A 22,910-nucleotide genomic window follows, 5' to 3' on the forward strand; every position below is an offset into this window, starting at 1 on the left:
GCCTGTACTTAAGAACTTTTCTAGATAAGAACCGGGTGTTCCAAGATTTGTTTGCCTCTTCTTAAGAACCATTTTCTACTTAAGAACCCGAGCCCAGAAAAATTTCCCAGGAAATTTGAGAGCGACACGAAGGCCCAGCCAGTTTCCTGTCATTCCCCCTTTAATCCCAGCCATCTCAGGCTTTTCTGGGCTGCCAGAGGAGCCTTTCGGTGGCGCTTAAGGAGGCTTTTGCAGTCCAGAGCGAACAAAGCATTTTCCTTTCTCTGGGCGCTTGGAGAAGGAATAAACCTCTGCCAGTGCCCAGAGAAAAGAAACGCTCCCTTCGGTCTGGGCAACTCTACACGGAGGCGCGTGCTCCTCATTGCCGCCTCAGAGTCCCTCTTTTTTTTTTAAGCCTTAAAGTTTTGGATTTTTTTGATTCGCCTTCCCTCACTTTCTTCCTTCGGCAGCGACTGTCCTCCTCTTCTTCCTCCTCCTCCTCCTCCCACCCAAATTCCGAGCTTTTCTTTCTTTCCTAACGGGTTTGCACGCAGTATTTGCTTTTACATTGATTCCTATGGGAAAAATTGCTTCTACTTACAAACTTTTCTACTTAAGAACCTGGTCATGGAACTAATTAAGACATAGGGGGGCTTTTGGGGGTAAAAAGAAAGTAAGACACTGCCTTACTATCGGGGAAACACGGTAATATCGTAGGTGAGCTTGAATACGAAATGATAGGGTCAGATGGACTGCCAGCAGAATTTTACAAACATTTACAAGATACTCGACCCATCAATGTTGGAAGTCTATAAAGAAGTATTGATTGATGCAAAAGTACCAATTTTGTGGATGGCAGCAAATATTACTTCGATTCCAAAAGAAGACTCAGATTCAATACAGATAAAAAACTACAGGCCAGTATCTTTACTGAATGCTGATTATAAAATATACACTTCAATAATGACAAAAGACTAAAATTATTTCTAAATGAATTTATAAATTTAGATCAAAATGACTTCTTTTAAACTAAGAAAGTTTAACAACAATATGAGAATGATTGGAATACTATGAAGCACATCCTGGAAAACAATGGGCGTTGATCAGAAAGCATTTGATAATGTGAATTGGCAATTTTTGTGGTTACAACTAAACTATATGGATTCTGGTGAGATATTTATTAGCATAAACAAATGGCAAAGGTGATGGTAAATGGAGATACAACAGAGAATTTTAATATTAAAAAACGGCACAAGACATTAGCTCCTTTACTATTTATTTTGACAGTGGAAGTGTTAACTAGAAATACTATGTGAGATAAAGAAATTAAAGGTATGGGGGGAAAAGGAACAATATAAATTACAGGCATTTGGTTTTTATGCTGGAAGATCCACAAGAAAATGACTTAAACTATCATAATTAGGAAAATAGAAGAATATGGTGAAGTAGCAGGACTGAAATTAAGATAAACTAAAATACCGGCAATTGTTTAAAATATCACAGATACTTAGAAAAAAGAACCAATGAGCCAAATAGATACAGAGATAGTCAAGGGAATTAAATACTTAGGAATTCAATAAATGGCAAGATGTATAACAAAGAAGCTAACTATTATAAACTGGTGCAACAAATTAAAATGGATTTAGAGAAGTGGAAAAATTTACAATTATCATTGATGCAAAGAATAGCCACTATAAAAATGAATTTTGCCAATATAATTATATTTATTTCAAGCAATACTAATTAAGCTGGAAAAATATTTTAAAGAATTAAATAGAGCAATATTAAAGTATTGTTGGGAAGGTTTGGTAGGGAAGGTTTGCCTATTTGCCGATGACTCTAAAGTGTGCAACAGGGTTGATATTCCTGGAGGGGTCTGTAATATGGTAAATGATTTAGCTTTACTAGATAAATGGTCAAAGCAATGGAAACTGCAGTTTAATGTTTCCAAATGTAAAATAATGCACTTGGGGAAAAGGAATCCTCAATCTGAGTATTGCATTGGCAGTTCTGTGTTAGCAAAAACTTCAGAAGAGAAGGATTTAGGGGTAGTGATTTCTGACAGTCTCAAAATGGGTGAGCAGTGTGGTCGGGCAGTAGGAAAAGCAAGTAGGACGCTTGGCTGCATAGCTAGAGGTATAACAAGCAGGAAGAGGGAGATTGTGATCCCCTTATATAGAGCGCTGGTGAGACCACATTTCGAATACTGTGTTCAGTTCTGGAGACCTCACCTACAAAAAGATATTGACAAAATTGAATGGGTCCAAAGATGGGCTACAAGAATGGTGGAAGGTCTTAAGCATAAAACGTATCAGGAACGACTTAATGAACTCAATCTGTATAGTCTGGAGGACAGAAGGAAATATGTTAAAGGGTTAAATAAGGTTCAGGAGGGAAGTGTTTTTAATAGGAAAGTGAACACCAGAACAAAGGGACAGAATCTGAAGTTAGTTGGGGGAATGATGAAAGGCAACATGAGAAAATATTATTTTACTGAAAGAGTAGTAGATCCTTGGAACAAACTTCCAGCAGATGTGGTTGGTAAATCCACAGTAACTGAATTTAAACATGCCTGGGATAAACATATATCCATTGTAAAATAAAATACAGGAAATAGTATAAGGGCAGACTAGATGGACCATGAGGTCTTTTTCTGCCGTCAGTCTTCTATGTTTCTAATATATCTGGCAAGGGAAAAAATCAAGGATAAGTGTGAAAATGTTGCAAGATTCTCAAAGTAGGGCTGATTTTGGTCTACCAGATTGACTTGGGTAAAAGAATGGATAGGATTGAGGAATAAGACTACTGAAATTGGAGGGACATGATTTTGAAACAGGTTGGCATGTCTTTTTATGGTACAGGAAAAAAAATACATAGCTATTTCCAAAGACTATCATTAGTTTGGGAGAAATTAAGAACAACACTATTTGAAAATACTGATCTCGCTTTCAACAATGGAGATACTGTATTGATTTATCCAAATGCTATAGACATGAGAGTGTTACTAGATATAAAGGTATTTTAAATAAAAAGGGGGAACGAAAAACAAAACAGAAAATGAGTGATCAAGTTGGAATTTTTATATACTATAGAATAAACACATATAGGTAAAAAAGATGCTATGTAAAAATACATATATGTTTACATCCCCTTGTATTATATGTAGAAATTACTCAAGCCAACAAACATATCTAATAGAGAAACAAACTCACTTTCTCTGGCCCAGCAATGTCAGTTCTCTTTGGCTTGGTGAAAGGGAATGACAGCACTGGGCCAAACTAAGGAAGCTCAGATCTCGCTCAGATTTAATAATAAGACATGCTTCTCTAAAAAGAATCATACAAGAAATTAAATTATCAATTCCTCAGATGGACAAGAAAAGAGACAAGAAACAAAATTCAAGATTCTGCTAAACAGATCAATTTTTTCCTCATATAGAATTATTTCTGTCATAAGAAAGGAATTTTGTACAAAACTGGACACTGGTTACTCCCCTATGTGCACCCTTACATGATTTATAAGGGTAGACCTACATTTGAAATCTTTCCCACAATCTGGACACTCATATGGTTTTTCTCCTGTGTGTGTCCTCTTGTGTTTCACCAAGTTGAGATTACGATGGAAATCTTTCCCGCAATCAGGACACTTATATGGTTTCTCGCCTGTGTGAATCCTCTGGTGAATCACCAGATAGTAACTGTCACTGAAGCTTTTCCCACAATCCAGACACTCATATGGTTTTTCTCCAGTGTGAGTCTTCTTGTGTTTTACCAGCTGGGAATTTACCTTGAAACTTTTCCCACAATCCAGACACTCATATGGTTTTTCTCCTGTGTGAGTCTTCTTGTGTTTTACCAACTTGGAATTTCCCTTGAAACTTTTCCCACAATCCGGACACTTATATGGTTTCTCTCCTGTGTGAGTCCTCTGGTGTATCACCAGCTTGTAATTACGCTTGAAACTTTTGCCACAATCCGGACACTGATATGGTTTCTCTCCTGTGTGAGTCCTCTGATGTTCCACAAGGCTGGAATTCCGACTGAAACTTTTCCCACATTCCGGGCACTCATACGGTTTTTCTCCTGTGTGAGTCCTCTGGTGTACCACCAGGTCAGAATTACAACTAAAACCTTTCCCACAATCTGAACAATAGTGTTTCTCTCCAGTGTGCGTTGTCTGGTGTTTCACCAGGTGGGATTTGTGATTGAAACTTTTCCCACAATCCAGACACTGATACGGTTTTTCTCCTGTGTGAATCCTCTGGTGTACTAACAGGTGGCAATTCTGACTGAAACTTTTCCCACAGTAGAGACATTCATATGGTTTCTCTCCTGTGTGAGTCCTATTGTGTTTCACCAGGGTGGAACTGTGACTGAACCGTTTGCCACAATCCGGACACTCATACGGTTTTTCTCCTGTGTGAGTCCTCTGGTGTCTCACTAGGTTGGAATTCTGACCGAACCTTTTCCCACAATCCGGACACTCATATGGTTTGTCCTCAGTGTGTATTACCAGATTGGTGTCCATGGTAAATCTTTTGTGACAATGCTAGCAACTGGTGGAGTTTCTCTTTGGTATGAGTCCTTTTACAAAACACGTGTCCTGAGTCAAGTTTCTGATGCACTACAAATATCTGTATGGCTTTTCACAGAGTAGTTTGGCTGAGGCATCAATCAGATGTGATCTACAATCTGTGTTTTTCCCACAATAGGCAGTCTGCGGGGATTTTGCAACACTGATTCTTGAATTCTTGAGGAGGTCAGCACTATTTCTGATTTCTTACCTGGTGGTTCTTTGATTCCATTTACTCTTTCCTCCCACAAAGGCTTTCATTAATTCCTGCATTTTTGCTATCCCCAAAACCTTTTTATTCCCATTGACTTCCAGGTGTTCTTTACTTAGAAATTATCCTCCTTGACTTTTCTTATAATGTTTCTTTGAGTTCCAGATACTCTGTTGTTGTTGTTTTCAGTTGAAAGCTTTGTACTCATAAATCTCTCCATGGTGTCTCATCAGCTGAGGAAGGAGATGATTTTGATTCATTTAATTTTTGGAGGAAGTGGAAGATTTTGATTGATGGCTTATTTTACATTTTAAAGCTCTATTACCAAAGAGGTTTTCTCCACTGTCAGTCTCCTTGTGCGTCACCAAATCTGTTTACACGCAAAATCTTTTGTCACATTGGTGGTACTGGTAGAGCTGTTCCTCCTGCATTGGCTGTTCCATAAATCACAGGAATCCTGTTCTGATTAATGCTTTTGCCACAGGAAAGAGAATAACGAGAAAAGTTTTTACACCTTGTAGAGGAAGTGGATGATTTTGGTTGATGATTGTAATGCTGCTTCTTATTCTGGGTTGTGCAGAGAGCTTTTCTTGACATCTACTTTGTCTGTAACATTCCTATTAATTGATTAGTTTCACCATTGGTTAAAAAATGGCTGCAGTTCCTGGAAAAACAGCAAAAACAATATCCACATATTACTATGGAAAATGAAAGGCATCAAAACCTATATATATTAACCCATAACTTTCATTATGATTCATTAGGCACATAGAAGAATATAAAAATCCAAGTTGAAAAATCCACTCATATTTCAAATCAGGAAAGTCTCTTGTCTTGGGTTAATCAGAAATTATTATAATTGCCAACCAACTAGTGTTATAAAACATACTTGGAAATACCGAGTTTTATACAGATACAAGTATATGTACACATCTAAAATTTAGAATTTTTAAAAATTTCCCTCTTAAAAAAATTTCAGAAGTGGATTTACTCGATCGATTTAATCCAATTTTGGAAAGGTGTGGACAGTAACAGACGAGGGGCGAGTACAAGTGCACTAGAGTGCCTTCCGTCCCCTGTCCTATTGCTCTCCTATATCTCCTATTCCTTTCTTCTATTCCTATATCTCTTCTTCTATTCTTTCATTGATCTGTTCTATTACTATATCTTCTTTTCTATTATTTCTTAGATATATTTTACTATGAGTATCTCCTCTATAACCTTCATCATGTATTTTACTATGTGTATATAGATATATACCCACTAAAACCCTCATTGTGTATAATTAATTAATTAATTAATTAATTAATTAATTAATTAATTAATAAAGTAACAGAGGAAATGCGCCCAAGTTCTATGCAAGTTTGAAAGCATCCGTTTTGCCCATGAAACTCCTCGCTTGCCAGGAAAGCGACAGGTCAATAACATCACAAGGCATAAAGTGTCACGCGAAGCCCGAGGGGGATAAGAAATGATGGGGGCAGGAATACTTTTTAAATGTCCCAAATCTCCCAGTGGTAAAAATCATAGGCAGCAATTTTAAATGGTGCAGCCTGGGGGATAAAATTTGGGGAACGAAATAATATACAGCTGCAGCCCACAGGTTTCAGCCTTGTCCCTTCGCTGTTTCTACCCCATGGAGGAACCTAAAGGGCCCGACTCTCTCCTGGCTTCTCCTCTTCTCCCTCCTCCTTCCACTCACCTCCCAGGAGCCGCTCCGACCCTTCAAGACAGCACAAGAAGCTCCGCCGACACTGTCATCCTTCCGTGGATAAGCCGGAACAGGAAGTTCCTCTGTCCCTCTCCTCGTCTCCTCTACATCCTCTCTAGCAAGTCCAAACCTCTATCGTTTCCACTTGTGCCCTCTCTGCCTTTCCCCTCCAGTATACACGCAATGTAGTTATTGCAGTGTTTCCCAACCTTGGCAACTTGAACAGTACAAGTGCACTAGAGTGCCTTCCGTCCCCTATCCTATTGCTCTCCTATATCTTTCTTCTATTCCTATATCTCTTCTTCTATTCTTTCACTGATATGTTCTATTACTGTACCTTCTTTTCTATTATTTCTTAGATATATTTTACTATGAGCATCTCCTCTATAACCTTCATCATGTATTTTACTATTTTTATATAGATATATACCCACTAAAACCCTCATTGTGTATTGGAATAAAGAAAGAAAGAAAGAAAGAAAGAAATTTGGACTTCAACTCCCAGAATTCCTGGGGAATTCTGGGAGTTGAAGTCCAGATATCTTCAAGTTGTCAAGGTTGGGAAACACTGAGTTATTGTACTATATTCACTGCTTTTTAGGCCACGAGTGTCTAGTGCCATAAGTCTGAAAAACACGCTCCTTCTGTTTTCGTCCTCAAGCGCTTGCAAGGTGTTTTCATTGATTCCCTGGAACTGCCAGGGTTGCCCTCACTTAAGCAAGCTGGTTGAACATCCACATGAAATATCAACCTTGCTAGATGTGCTCTATATTTGAAGGGCAAGTACATGTTAAATATGGAGGCTTTGAATTTTGTCATATGCATTTTGTCTAGGAGGGGCTATGATCCATCCTGTGATATGCAATTAGGTACAGGTAGTGTTCGATTTACTTCACTTAGTGACCATTTGAAGTTACATCATCATTGAAAAAAGGGGCATGACCTTTTTCCACAGTTGGACCACAGCAGCATGCCCATGGTCCTATGTTCAAATTGGAGATGCTTGGCAAGTGGGAGGCCTCGTACATGGGTCACTCATGCCTTTGTCGCATCCTATTTGGATCACTGCACAGGATCACCCAGAAACCTTTACTGGTCCAGAACAAAGCAGCACACACAGTAATGGTGAATATAAAGCCCTTCGTGGCATCGGACCAGAATATCTGCGGGACCGCCTTCTGCCTCACGAATCCCACGGCCGGTTAGGTCCCACAGAGTTGGCCTTCTCCAGGTCCCACTGTCTAAACAACATCTTTTGTCAGGACCCAGGGGAAGAGCCTTCTCTGTGGCGGCCCCGACCCTCTGGAACCAGCTCCCGTTGGAGATTAGGATTGCCCCCACCCTCGTCTTTTGCAAACTTCTTAAAACCCACCTCTGCCGTCAGACATGGGGAAATTGAGACATTTCCCCCAGGCCTATATAGTTTTATGTATGGTATGCTTGTGTTGTATGTTCTTTTAAATAATGGGTTTTTAGATGTTTAAATATTAGATTTGTTCTCTGTACATTGTTTTATTATTGTTCTGAGCCGCCCCGAGTCTGCGGAGAGGGGGGGCATACAAATTAATTAATTAAACAAACAAACAAACAAACAAACAAACAAACAAACAGGAGTCCCTAGATTTGCCACTTAACACCTTGGTTGTGCGAGTTGCACTGTGTGCTATAATAAATAACTTTATACTTGATGACCAGCATCTTCAGTTGCACATGGAGAGAAACTAATTTTATTATTTAATTAACTTTATACTTGATGACCAGCATCTTCAGTTGCACTTGCAGAGAAACTAATTTTATTATTTAATAAATAAATAATAAAATTAGTTTCTCTGCAAGTGCAACTGAAGATGCTGGTCATCAAGCATAAAGTTATTTATTATAGCACTTCGAATTATATACTACAGGGGTATCTATGGCACAATTATAGCACTTTCGGTTTATTGTCCAAAACAATTTGAGCCATTTTTCCAATCTCAAAAGGATGGAAGACTGAGTCAACCCTGAGGCCTTTCAGGATTGAATTCCAGGCTAGTTTTTATGCATTTGGTTTAATATGGTTTTTAAGTTAATTATTGATTGGGTGTCGGTCAGTTTGTTATAAAATGGATGGCTAGCAAAGTACAGTGATACCTTGTCTTACAAACTTAATTGGTTCCGGGACGAGGTTCTTAAGGTGAAAAGTTTGTAACACAAAACAATGTTTCCCATAGGAATCAATGGAAAAGCGATTAATGCGTGCAAGCCCAAAATTCACCCCTTTTTGCCAGCCGAAGCGCACATTTTTGCGCTGATGGGATTCCCCTGAGGTTCCCCTCCATAGGAAACCCCACTTCCGGACTTGTGTGCTTTTGCAATGCTGCAAAATCCCAGCATCGCAAAAACAAGCGCTTCGCTGGCAACAGAAGTCCAGAGGTGGGGTTTCCCATGGAGGGGAGCCTCAGGGAAATCCCAGCAGTGCAAAAATGGATGCCTCGCTGGCAACGGGAGTCCAGAGGCGGGGCATCCCAGCGGCGGTGGTGGGTTTGTAAGGTGAAAATAGTTTGTAAGAAGAGGCAAAAAAATCTTAAACCCCGGGTTTGTATCTCGAACAGTTTGCATGATGAGGCGTTTGTAAGACGAGGTATCACTGTATTTTAAATAAATCAGGGGGAAAACAGATAAATCCGAAAAATGGCCCCACTGATGCTGCCCATCTTGAGACTTTGAACGTCTATGTTTATTGATAGTTTATTATCAAGTTTATTGATAAGGTTAACGTCTCCAAATTAACTCTTTGAAAAGGAGAAAGATTATCACTTTTCAGCAAATATAGCAAAATACATAAACATAATTAATAAGGCCAGGAGGCCCAGTTAACTTCTAAATTGAACAAAAGCAAGTGTCATCATTTGGGGATTCCCAGAACATCCAAATGCCATCAACCTTGCTAGAAGTGCCTTATATTTGAAGGGCAAGTACATGTTAAATATGGAAGCTTTGCATTTGGTCATTTGCTATATATATGGGTTTTATTGGTTTCCATTATTAAGGTTTTATTGCTGAAAGCGTGTGGAATCATTGTGCCATATACATTTCAAGCTACGTTATATATTTATATTTATATATTTTAAGGTTTATGTCCTCCTGTATTATACGTAGAAATAACTGAAAGTAACAAATATACCTAATACAGATCCAAATTCGCTTTATCTAGCCCAGCACAGCAGCCCCTCTTGACTCCGTGAAAGGGAACGACCGCACTGGGCCAGAGAAAGAAAGCTCAGATCTCCTCCCTTATGTTTAATAATAAGACATGGTTAATTAAAAAGAATCATGCAAGACATTAAGTGATCACTTTCTCAGCTGGGCTTTCACTAAGAGACAAGGAACGAAATTCAAAATTACTTTAAACAGATCAAAATTTTCCTCGTGTGCAATTTCTTCGGTGTTGAAGGAGGAATTTTGTGCAAAACACTTTCCACAAACTGGGCACTTGAATGGTAAACTCTCCTATGTGTTTGCATGCCAAATACATGCTAAATGCGGAGGTTTTGCATTCTGCCATTTGCTGTATATATAGGGTTGATTAGTTTTTGTATTAAGGTTTTATTGTGATAAACCATGTGGACTCATCATACATTTGACTGCCATATACATGCTAAGTAAAAATACACACATACAAGTTTGTATCCCCCAGTATTATATGTGGAAATAACTCACGGCAACAAGCATCCTGCCATATCCTATTATGTACAGTTATCTTGGATTTACTTCATTTAGTGACCATTTGAAGTTACAAGTTCATTGAAAAAAGTGACATGACTATTTTTCACTCTTAAAGGCCACTTGTGCTGTCATCACAGACAGAAATAGTTAGCTTGTATTACAGGGGTCCCCAAACTTGGCCGCTTGAAGACTTGTGGACTTCAACTCCCAGAATTCTCCAGCCAGCTATTCTGGCTGGAGAATTCTGGGAATTGAAGTCCACAAGTGGCCATGTTTGAGGACCTCTGTTGTATTAAGACATGTTTCTTTAAGACATTGTATTAGGGGTAATGTAGTTTTACATGTGACCACATCTGTGTATTCCTATTGGCTCTGACCTGGGATGAGGGGTAATTGAAGAGAACATTCCAGTGAGTTCTTTGTTTTTTCACTAAGCCGCCACTATTTCCTGTATTTTATCTTAGGATGGATCTATGTTTAACCCAGGCATGTTTAAATTCAGTTATTGTGGATTTATCTACCACATCTGCTGGAAGTTTGTTCCAAGGATCTACTACTCTTTCAGTGAAATAATGTTTTCTCACGTTGCTTTTGATCTTTCCCCCAACTAACTTCAGATTGTGTCCCCTTGTTCTTGTGTTCACTTTCCTATTAAAAACACTTCCCTCTTGAACCTTATTTAACCCTTTAACATATTTAAATGTTTCGATCATGTCCCCCCTTTTCCTTCTGTCCTCCAGACTATACAGATTGAGTTCATTAAGTCTTTCCTGATACGTTTTATGCTTAAGACCTTCCACCATTCTTGTAGCCCGTCTTTGGACCCGTTCAATTTTGTCAATATCTTTTTGTAGGTGAGGTCTCCAGAACTGAACACAGTATTCCAAATGTGGTCTCACCAATGCTCTATATAAGGGGATCACAATCTCCCTCTTCCTGCTTGTTATACCTCTAGCTATGCAGCCAAGCATCCTACTTGCTTTTCCTACTGCCCGACCACACTGCTCACCCATTTCGAGACTGTCAGAAATCACTACCCCTAAATCCTTCTCTTCTGAAGTTTTTGCTAACACAGAACTGCCAATGCAATACTCAGATTGGGGATTCCTTTTGTACAGTGGGGGGAGTGGGGGGGAGTATTTAGTCAGACACCAATTGTGCAAGTTCTCCCACTTAAAAAGATGAGAGAGGCCTGTGATTGACATCATAAGTAGACCTCACTGAAGCCTGGGATGGTAAAAAAAAATGGCTCAATGAGCAAACCAGGGACTTCTGGTTTGCCTGTTGTTCTATTTTTTTTTAACTCCGAGGCTTCAGGAAGCTTCCCGAAGCCACTGGAGTGCAAAAAACAGTACAACAGGCAAACTGAAGTCCGTTTTTCCAAACTTCCGGTTAGTAATTTTTCCGAGCTTCCAGTTCGCACTTGGAGGGTGAAACGGTGTTCCCCAAGGCCAAAAATCAGATGGCCAGCGTGCACATGCTGACCTAGGGCAATGATTGGTTTTTAACTTGTGGTGTTCTTAAAATTAATTTAATATTGGATTTGTCTTGTATTGCTGTTGCTGTGAGCCGCCCCGAGTCTGCGGAGAGGGGCGGCATACAAATCTGATTAAACTTAAACTTAATGTCTCGTGTGCCCTCCATTATGGCTCCACGTTCCGCCTGTGGAAAATGTGCCATAGGTTCACCATTTTTATACATTTATTTATCAAATTCATAGGCTGCTAATCATGGAGAAATTAACTTCTGCAATTTAATTCCTTTTATTGAACTCCTCACAAGGAGAAAGATAACAAGTTTTGAGAATGAATAGCAGAAGAAATGGACGTAATTAGTGTAATGTCTGAAGACCTCGTTAACTTCTAAACTGAACAAAAGGAAGAATCATGTTTTGGGGACCATCCAAATGGCATACAAGTTTATATTTCCCAGTATTATCTGTGGAAATAACTCACGGCAAGAAACATACCTAATAGAGATTCAAACTCGATTTTTGTGGCCCAACAATGGGAGTTCCCCTTGACTCCATGAAAGATCACACTGGGCCAAACTAAGGAAGCTCAGACACCCCCCCCCACACACACAACTTGTGTTTAATAATAAGCAATGCTTGACTAAGAAGAATCACAAAATAAATTAAGTTATCAATTTCTTAGCTGGGCTTTCAGTAAGCGATGAAACAAAAGTCAAGATTCAAAAATAAATCAATTTTTTCCTCATGTAGAATTTCTTCTGTCATAAAGGGGGAATTTTGTGCTATCCACAATCTGGGCATTGGAATGGTTATTCTCCTATGTGTAACCTTACATGGTTTATAAGCCTAGACCTATAACTGAAATCTTTCCCACAATCCGGACACTCATACGGTTTTTCTCCTGTGTGAGTTCTCTTGTGTATCATCAGGCTGGAATTGTGACTGAACCTTTTCCCACAATCCAGACACTCATATGGTTTTTCTCCTGTGTGAATCCTATTGTGTACCACAAGGGTGGTACTACGACTAAACCTTTTCCCACAGTGCAGACACTCAAATGGTTTTTCTCCTGTGTGAGTCCTCTTGTGTTTCACCAACTCAGAATGTCTAAAGAAATCTTTCCCGCAATCAGCACATTTATATGGCTTCTCTCCTGTGTGTGTCATCTGGTGTTCCACCAGCTGTATATTCCGACAGAAGCTTTTCCCACAATCCAGACACTCATATGGTTTTTCTCCTGTGTGGGTCCTCTGGTGTGTCACTAAGTTGGAATTGTGACTGAACATTTTCCCACAATCTGGACACTCATATGGTTTCTCCCCTGTGTGAGTCCTCTGGTGCTCCATCAGCTTGGAATTATGAGAGAAACTTTTCCCACAATACTGGCACTCATATGGTTTCTCTCCTGTGTGAGTCCTCTGGTGTGTCACTAGGTTGGAATTCTGACTGAAAGTTTTCCCACAATCGGGACACTCATACGGTTTCTCTCCCGTGTGAATCCTCTGGTGTTCCACCAGCTGGCAATTCCACCAGAAACTTTTCCCACAATACAGACACTCATACGGTTTTTCTCCTGTGTGAGTCCTCTGGTGTGTCACTAGATTGGAATTCCGACTGAATCTTTTCCCACAATCCAGGCATTCATATGGTTTTTCTCCTGTGTGAGTCCTCTGGTGTATCACTAGGTTGGAATTCTGACTGAACCTTTTCCCACAATCGGGACACTCATATGGTTTGTCTCCAGTGTGTACTACCAGGTTGGTGTGCATGGTAAATCTTTTGTCACAATGGTAGCAGTGGCAGAGTTTCTCTTCGGTATAGGTCCTTTCAAAAAATACGAGAAATCTGCTTGTTTGATTCAAGCTACACTTTCCTTTTACAAAGGCTTTCACCGATTCCTGTGTTTCTGCTATCCACAAAACCTTTTTATCCCCACTGAGTTACAGGTGTTCTTTACTTAGAAATTATCCTCCTTAACTTCTCTTGTAATGTTTCTTTTCAGTTCTAGATACTCTGGGTTTTTTTCAGCCCAAAACTTTGTTCTCATAATTTTCACAAGTGTCTCTCATCAGCTGGGGAAGGAGATTTTGATTGATTTGATTTGTGGAGGAAGTGGCAAATTGTGTTTGTTTTAAGGCTGTTTCTCATTTTCTGTTGTCCAGAGCGCTCTTCCTGGCATTTTCTTTCTCTGTAAGAGTCATATTAATGAGTTAGTTTCATTATTGTTCAAAAATGACTGCATGAGATGTGAAAGCAGCAGAAATACCGCATATATTATCAGGAGAAAACAAACATCAACATTCTACGGGTACCTTAGGGGCAAATGATAATGTGTTGTGGTTAGCTCTGGCCCTGCTCCTGCCCCAAGGACTGTGGATGTGGGGGAGACATCCATATGCTGCAGGCCTGTTTTGCCCCCCCCGGTGGAATCTGCTGATGAATGCTCCTCTGACCAAGAAGACATGAGTGACAGGGAGGAGGAGAGTGTGGCATACAGCTCAGAAGGAGATCAATTATCTAGCTCCTCCTTGGATTCAGAACAAGAGTTAATGATACAGCCACGCATGAGGAGAGCGATGCATAGGCAACAACAACTGAGAGATTATTATCAAAGAAAATAAGGCCACCTGTGGTTGGGTGGGGCTGTGGTAATTAGTGAGGCTGCTATAAATAGCAGCCTGTGGGTTTGGCCATTGTGGAGGATTATCTGATCGTTGTGTTTCGTGACTGCTTTACTGACTTTGACTTTTTGTGTGCTGATTTTTCCCCGCTTTGAAACTAAACCAGAACAAAGTGTGTTTCACTTTGTGAAAGAAGAAGGACTGTGAATTGCCTCACAGCTGCAAGCTAAATATCACAGAACTGATAAGGGACTTGTACAAATTACCAGTTTGTTTGGAGACCAGTGCTCTTTGCTATACCAAAGAGGGCTTGGTTTAAGTGAATTTTCATTATAAAGAACATTGTTTTGAATTTTCAAACGTGTGTGTGTCTGAAATTTGTACCTGTGAATTTTTGGGAGGATTCTACCAGAGAGCCCGAAAAGAACATAATGCAATATTGGAATTCAACATTATGCAAACACAAGCAGCAGAACAAAGTCAAACTAGTGGTCTTGGACTTTAAGAGAGCTAATTTCAATAAGCTTAGAGAGAACTTGGGAAAGATTCCATGGATGAGAATCCTAAAGGGGAAAACAACTCAAGAAGCTTGGAAAATTTTGAGATTATAAAAAAAGTGAGATCATAAGAGTCCAGACTAGCACAATACCAATGAATAAGAAAAATAATAGGTCACAAAAGAAACCAACATGGCTGCATAAAGAACTCAAATTGAAAGACAAAGAGGACAAGTATAAAAAGTGAAAAGAAGGGGAAATAATTAAGGCAGAATATCAGCAAATAACCGGAGCCTATAAAGATGAAGTGCAGAAAGCTAAGCCTCACAATAAACAAAGGCTTGCGACAAAAGTAAAAAATAACAAAAAAAGCTTCTTCCAACATATTAAAAACAAGAAAAAAAAATCAAGGAAACAATTGGTCCATTGCGGGGAGAAAGTGGGAGGAAGGTGACAAGCAACAAGGAGAAAGCAGAGCTACTTAACTCATTTTTTGCATCTGTCTTTACACAAAGGGAAAAAAAACAATTCAACCTATCAAAAGCAGCATCACACACAAAAAAACATATTAGGAACACAAGAATTTTAGAAATGGCTTTAAATGTATTAAAAGGGGAAAAAAACCCGAAATAGCACATTGGCATAAGTGAGGTATTTGTGAGGCAGCCTGAGGGAAATAAAGGGGTAGGATAGAAGACATTTCGGTGGGGAAACCTGAGGGAGAGGAGTTGGTTATGACCTATAAAGCCCTTCATGGCATCGGACCAGAATATCTCCGGGACCGCATTCTGCCGCACGAATCCCAGCGACCGGTTAGGTCCCACAGAGTTGGCCTTCTCCGGGTCTCGTCGACTAAGCAATGTCGTTTGACGGGACCCAGGAGAAGAGCCTTCTCTGTGGCGGCCCCGACCCTCTGGAACCAGCTCCCCCCAGATATCAGAGTTGCCCCCACCCTCCTTGCCTTTCGCAAGCTCCTTAAAACCCACCTCTGTCATCAGGCATGGGGGAATTGAAATTTCCCTTCCCCCTAGGCTTTTAGAATTTATACATGGTATGCTTGTTTGTATGAGTGGTTTTTTAAATTGGGGTTTTTAGATTATTTTTAATATTAGATTTGTTTACATTGCCTTTTTATATTGTTGTTAGCCGCCCCGAGTCTTCGGAGAGGGGCGGCATACAAATCTAATAAACATAAACATTAAGTAAAAGGAGGAAAGCAGAGTGATCAACAAAGAAGCCAAGGCAGTGGAAGGAAAGTCCATCAGCAGTTCAAGAGAGGGTGAAGAGAGAGAAAGAGGAAAGTCAACCAGCCACCAGAATATCACCCCATCATGTGACCTTCCTGCTGAAGAAAAGTCTAGCCATCACCCCAGAACATGATCTGCCTGCTGAGAGGAAGCTGACCACCATCATGTGACCCCCTCAAGTAGAGGTGCATCAGAGAGCGACCAGTGTGGACTGGCAGCCATACGAAAGAGGGCCAGGAGAAACTGGACTCCAGTGCGTCCCTTGCGGGAGTTAGCACTACAAGTGCGGGTTCATCTCGGACTTCCTTCTAGCCTTCCTCCACAAGCAGAGCTGAGTCGAGCAAGCAAAATGGACTCCATTGCTGTCACTAAGTGGTGGGAGGAACAGAACAGTGAGATAAAAACGAGTGTAGCAGTTGATATCCCTGGGGATTTTCAGCCAGAAGAGCAAATTTTACAGGCAGTGAGGACCCTTGATCCAGACCAAAGGGTTTATGTGGCTGGAGACCTCACTTACAAAAAGATATTGACAAAATTGAACGGGTCCAAAGACGGGCTACAAGAATGGTGGAAGGTCTTAAGCATAAAACGTATCAGGAAAGACTTAATGAACTCAATCTGTATAGTCTGGAGGACAGAAGGAAAAGGGGGGACATGATCGAAACATTTAAATATGTTAAAGGGTTAAATAAGGTCCAGGAGGGAAGTGTTTTTAATAGGAAAGTGAACACAAGAACAAGGGGACACTATCTGAAGTTAGTTGGGGGAAAGATCAAAAGCAACATGAGAAAATATTATTTTACTGAAAGAGTAGTAGATCCTTGGAACAAACTTCCAGCAGACGTGGTAGATAAATCCACAGTAACTGAATTTAAACATGCCTGGGATAAACATATATCCATCCTAAGATAAAATACAGAAAATAGTATAAGGGCAGACTAGATGGACCATGAGGTCTTTTTCTGCCGTCAGACTTCTATGTTTCTATGTTTCTATACAAAGGTGGACCAGGACTCCTCTTAATTTTATGTGCTATTAGAATGGGTCCCAGAGTGCTTTGCAGTTGAGAGCCTTCAATTGACTAAAAAAACCTGACTCCATGGGCTATTCCTTCAGTAAAGACATTGGGCGCCCAAAAGGAGACACGTACCTTGATCATTATAGGGGCAGCAGAGGCAGGATCTGCCCAGGCCACAGGGAGTCTGACCTCCATCCAAACCCTGACTGGGATAAAACCAGTGACAGAGGTGTAGGAAGAATACGAAACCTGAATGGAGCAGGCGGTATAGGCAGTTGGAGAGTGGGATGCATCAGATTCTCAAAAGAAACTGAGGGTCACAGAGAGCCTAAAGACTCCCACTGCAGAAACCATTAGGAGTTTAACACTCAGCCGAAGGCAATTTACCATGCATGATTACCTTTGTTTACTACATGATGAATTTGGACTCGCTGAAACAGTTTCTAGCCTGCTGTTTTGGTTTGAGTCAGGAGAGCGGTGAAAGGCTGAGTACAGAAGAAGATTGAACAAGTGTTGGTTATGACCTATAAAGCCCTACATGACATAGGACCAGATTATCTCCAAGACCGCCTTCTGCCGCACGAATCCCAGCGACCAGTGAGGTCCCACAGAGTTGGTCTCCTTAGGGTCCCGTCAATCAAACAATGTCGGCTGGCGGGACCTAGGGGAAGAGCCTTCTCTGTGGGGGGCCAGGCCCTCTGGAATCAGCTCCCCCCAGAGATTCACCCTCCTTGCCTTCCGAAAAAATTTTAAAAGTCATCTTTGCCGCCAGGCCTGGGGTTCTTTAGACCTTGCCCCCTGACTGATGAATGCTTAGTTTGACTGCTGAATAAATGATATTGATAGTTTTTAATTAGAATTTTCATTGTTTTTTAAGGTATAATTGGATTGTTATTATTGTTTCCTGTTTTTCTGTACATGCTGTGAGCCGCCCCGAGTCCTCGGAGAGGGGCGGCATATAAATCCAATTAAATAAATAAATAAATAAATAAATAAACAAGTTACTGTGTCAGATTCTGGAAAGGAAGGGGATGGGCCTAGCTGAAATAGAACGAGCTTGGATGGAGCAACTTTCACAAGGTGCTTTATTCTCTGACATAGTACGGAATCAAATAAAGACTCGAGCCAAAGGGAACACCTGGGGGATATCATGAGCTCATAAGGAGAATTAGGGCAACAGAAGAAGAGGAGGAAGCCAAAGAGGCCTCAACTGATTCTCCACCAAAATTGTCCCCAGGCGCAGGAGTGGAGAAAACAGGAGGTGATGATGCCTGGCTGAATGGTATGCAAGCTCAAATATCCCATTTAAGCAAGGGGATAGCCTCGTGGATGGCAACGGGTGATTTGCCCTTGAATGGAGGGCCAGTCAATGGGGGAGTGGGCGCTTCAGCTGAGAACCTGGCAAACTGATCTATTATAACTGTGAGGCTGCAGGGCATTACAGGCGCACTTGTACTAAGCAAGGAGTGAAACAATTTAGAACTAGAAACATAGAAACATAGAAACATAGAAGACTGACGGCAGAAAAAGACCTCATGATCCATCTAGTCTGCCCTTATATATACTATTTTTTGTATTTTATCTTAGGATGGATATATGTTTATCCCAGGCATGTTTAAATTCAGTTACTGTGGATTTATCAACCACGTCTGCTGGAAGTTTGTTCCAAGGATCTACTACTCTTTCAGTAAAATAATATTTTCTCATGTTGCTTTTGATCTTTCCCCCAACTAACTTCAGATTGTGTCCCCTAAGGAGAAATTTCCGGATAGTCAGATATTATAGCAATGTGCCAGTATCTCAGGGGTTGCCAAAAAGCAGGAGTCAACCTATTTTCCAAAGCACTTGAGGGTAGAACAAGAAGCAATGGGTGGAAACTAAACAAGGAGAGAAGTAACTTAAAACTAAGGAGAAATTTCCTGACAGTCAGAACAGTTGATCAGTGGAACAGTTTGCCGCCAGGAGTTGTGAATGCCCCAACACTGGAAGTTTTTAAACATATGTTGGATACCCATTTGTCTGAAATGGTACAGAGTTTTTTCCCTGAGCAGAGGATTGGACTAGAAGACCTCCAAGGTCTCTTCCAACTGTATTGTTGTTGTTGTTGTTAGTTACTGTTATTATTGTTTATGTTTATTATTGTTATTATTGTTGTTGTTATTATTATTATTATTATTATTATTATTCAGAAACCACGGAATTCCTCCCAGTCAGAGAAACCAGAGGGCCCTAATGAGGGAGCCAACTGGGCGCCCAGTGATTCTAGCCAGATGAGATGATGCTGACCACCACCCCATCACCAGAACCCGGCTGGCAGCCAAAGAAGAGGGCCAGGAGACCCCGGATTCCAGCGACTCTTAACTGGGTTAGCGCCACCCAAGATTTGAAAGCATCCATTTTGCCCATGAAGCTTCCCGCTTGCCAGGAAGCAACATGTCAACAAAATCACAAGGAATGGAGTGACTCCCGAAGGTGAGAGAGGTGGGTGGCTCAGAAATAAATGTCCCAAATTTCCCAGTGGTGAAGTTATACAGTACAGGCAGCAACTTTAAATCGTGCAGCCCGAGGAATAAAATTTGGGGAGAGAAAGGATATGCAGAAGCAGCAGCAGCCGACATGTTTCAGCCTTGTCCCTTCGCTGCTTCTACGCCAAAGGGCCCGACTTGCTCCCGGCTTCTCCTTCGACCTGCCTTCCACTCACCTCCCAGGAGCCGCTTCCACCCTTCAAACAGCACAAGAGGCTCCGCCGACGCCATTAACCTCCGGTGGGTGAACCGGAAGAGAAAGTTCTTCTGCACTTTGCTTCCTCGCCTCCTATCCCCTCTAGCAATCTGAGGCTCAATCATTTCTATTGTTACAAGCTCAGCTTCTCTCCCGGCCGATTAATGTCAATAGCAACGATGCCGCTGCTGTACTGTATTCACTGCTTTCTGGGGGCGAGTGTTGCTTCTTTATACAGCGCCATCTAGCGACATCAAGCCTTTCCCTGCTGCCTTTTAATATCAACATGAAATCACTAAAGAGGCCATCTATCCTATGATACCCAATTATGTAGCGGTAATCATAGACTATTTAATGTAGCAAGCATTTGAAGTTACAACAATTGAAAAAGTGACTTTTGACCATTTTCCCCAAACCATTACAGCATCATCGTCACATGATCAAAATTCAATTGACTCATATTTGTGACATTGCAGTGTTCTGGGGTTGTATGATCCCTTTTGGTGACTGACCTGGTACACAATGTTTGGGTCCTCGTACTTGAGAAGATCATGGCTGAGGCATGGGCTTTGCATAGATTCATCTGTTGTATCTTCATCTATTTCTTGGACACCTCATGTTTGAATCACTGCATTGGACCACTGAGAAACTTCAATGAGTCTAGAATGCAGCTGCGTAGTTATGGGAATCCATAGAATGCCCACGTAACACCTTTGTTGGGCAAGCTGCCCTGGATTTGTTTCTCTACAAGTGCAATTGACGCTGTAGTTGGTTAGTTATTTGTTCTGTAATATAGTGTAAAGAGACGTCTAGAGAAGCGATGGAGGAAGAGTAAGTCCAAATCCGATCGAACACTTGTAAGAGCTCATATTAAGACTTACAAAGTGGTGCTCAAGGCTGCAAGATGCGCGTATCATGCTGCCTTGATTGCATCAGCGGAATCCCACCCGGCCGCTCTGTTTAGGGTGACCTGCTCCCTTCTTAACCAGGGGGGAGTTGGGGAGCCCTTACAGAGTAGTGCCGAGGACTTTAACACGTTTTTCGCTGATAAAATCGCTCGGATCCGAGCAGACCTCAACTCCAATTGTAAAACAGAGTCGACTGACAACGAGTCAGTTGAGGTGACTGTGGCTAAATGTCTTTGTCCATCTGTCTGGGGGGAGTTTGACTTGGTGACACCTGATGAAGTGGACAAAGCCATTGGAGCTGTAAGCTCCGCCACCTGTTTACTGGATCGGTGTCCCTCTTGGTTGGTTTCGGACAGTCGAGAGGTGACACGGAGCTGGGTCCAGGAGATTGTCAATGCCTCCTTGGGCTCCTTATAAGGAGGTACTTGTGCGTCCCCTCCTCAAGAAGCCTTCCCTGGACCCAGCCGTGCTAAATAACTACCGTCCAGTCTCCAACCTTCCCTTTATGGGGAAGGTTGTTGAGAAGGTGGTGGCGTTTCAACTCCAGCGGTCCTTGGAAGAAGCCGATTATCTAGGTCCTCAACAGTCTGGATTCAGGCCCGGTTACAGCACAGAAACTGCTTTGGTCGCATTGATGGATGATCTCTGGCGGGCCCGGGACAGGGGCTTGACTTCTCAGCGGCTTTCAATACCATCGACCATGGTATCCTTCTGCGCCAGCTGGGGGGATTGGGAGTGGGAGGCACTGTTCTTCAGTGGTTCTCCTCCTACCTCTCCGGTCGGTCGCAGTCAGTGTTAGTGGGGGGTCAGAGGTCGACCTCTAGGTCTCTCCCTTGTGGGGTACCTCAGGGGTCGGTCCTCTCCCCCCTGCTATTTAATATCTACATGAAACCGCTGGGTGAGATCATCCAAGGGCATGGGGTGAGGTATCATCAATATGCCGATGATACCCAGTTATACATCTCCATCCCATGTCCAGTCAACGAAGCGGTGGAAGTGATCTGCCGGTGCCTGGAGGCTGTTGGGGCCTGGATGGGTGTCAACAAACTCAAACTCAACCCAGACAAGACGGAGTGGCTGTGGGTCCTGCCTCCCAAGGACAATTCCATCTATCCGTCCATTACCCTGGGGGGAGAATCATTGACCCCTCAGAGAGGGTTCGCAACTTGGGTGTCCTCTTCGATCCACAGCTCACATTAGAGAAACACCTTTCAGCTCTGGCGAGGGGGGCGTTCGCCCAGGTTCGCCTGGTGTACCAGTTGCGACCCTATTTGGACCGGGAGTCACTAATCACAGTCACTCATGCCCTCATCACTTCGAGGCTCGACTACTGTAACGCTCTCTACATGGGGCTACCTTTGAAAAGTGTTCGGAAACTTCAGATCGTGCAGAATGCAGCTGCGAGAGCAATCATGGGCTTTCCCAAATATGCCCATGTTACTCCAACACTCCGCAGTCTGCATTGGTTGCCGATCAGTTTCTGGTCACAATTCAAAGTGTTGATTATGACCTATAAAGCCCTTCATGGCACCGGGCCAGAATATCTCAGGGACCACCTTCTGCCGCACGAATCCGTGACCAGTTAGGTCCCACATATTGGGTCTTCTCCGGGTCCCATCAACCAAACAATGTCGCTTGGCGGGACCCTGAGGAAGAGCCTTCTCTGTGGCGGCCCCGACCCTCTGGAACCAACTCCCCCCAGAGATTAGAATTGCCCCCACCTTCCTTGCCTTTCGTAAGCTTCTTAAAACCCACCTCTGCCGCCAGGCATGGGGGAACTAAGATACACTGTCCCCCTAGGCCTTCACAATTTTATGTATGGTATGTTTGTATGTATGATTGTTTTTTATATAATGGGTTTTTAACTGTTTTTTAGTATTGGATTTTGTTGTACTGTTTTACTGCTGTTGTTAGCAGCCCCGAGTCTGCGGAGAGGGGCGGCATACAAATCCAATAAATAAAATAATAATAATAATAATAATAATAATTAATGGCAAGAGTTACATTTTGAAACTGCTAAAGAAGTAAAAGAGCCTTGAGGAAGGAACTAGAAGACACTTCTGTCGTGTCTTTATTGAAGAAACTGCCTTGTGCCAGATATCCGCCACGTTTCCAACACAAATTAAAAATAACTCTAACATTCCCTGCCCTGTGAAAGGTCAAACATCAGCTGGCCAGCACGAACATGCGTGCTGGAGCTGGCATAGGGCAATACCCCACATGCCATCAGATATGGCTATATGTGT

General features: G+C 41.8%; 2 protein-coding genes across 2 annotated transcripts in view; one reads left to right on the forward strand and one right to left on the reverse strand.

The window, feature by feature from the left end:
- LOC139163077 (zinc finger protein 850-like) overlaps window positions 1–22,910 on the forward strand; it is a 249,510-nt gene that overhangs the window by 134,052 nt on the left and 92,548 nt on the right. The window lies entirely within an intron of this gene.
- LOC139159276 (zinc finger protein 850-like) lies at window positions 3,038–19,983 on the reverse strand. The gene is made up of 3 exons (XM_070736608.1): window positions 19,737–19,983; window positions 12,471–13,840; window positions 3,038–4,527 (listed from the first exon to the last, which is right to left on the reverse strand). The coding sequence occupies exons 2-3, from the start codon at window positions 13,419–13,421 to the stop codon at window positions 3,466–3,468; spliced, it is 2,013 nt and encodes a 670-aa protein (XP_070592709.1). The 5' UTR covers window positions 13,422–13,840; window positions 19,737–19,983; the 3' UTR covers window positions 3,038–3,465.

This window comes from Erythrolamprus reginae, chromosome 2, assembly GCF_031021105.1.
Source record: "Erythrolamprus reginae isolate rEryReg1 chromosome 2, rEryReg1.hap1, whole genome shotgun sequence".
NCBI lineage: Eukaryota > Metazoa > Chordata > Lepidosauria > Squamata > Dipsadidae > Erythrolamprus > Erythrolamprus reginae.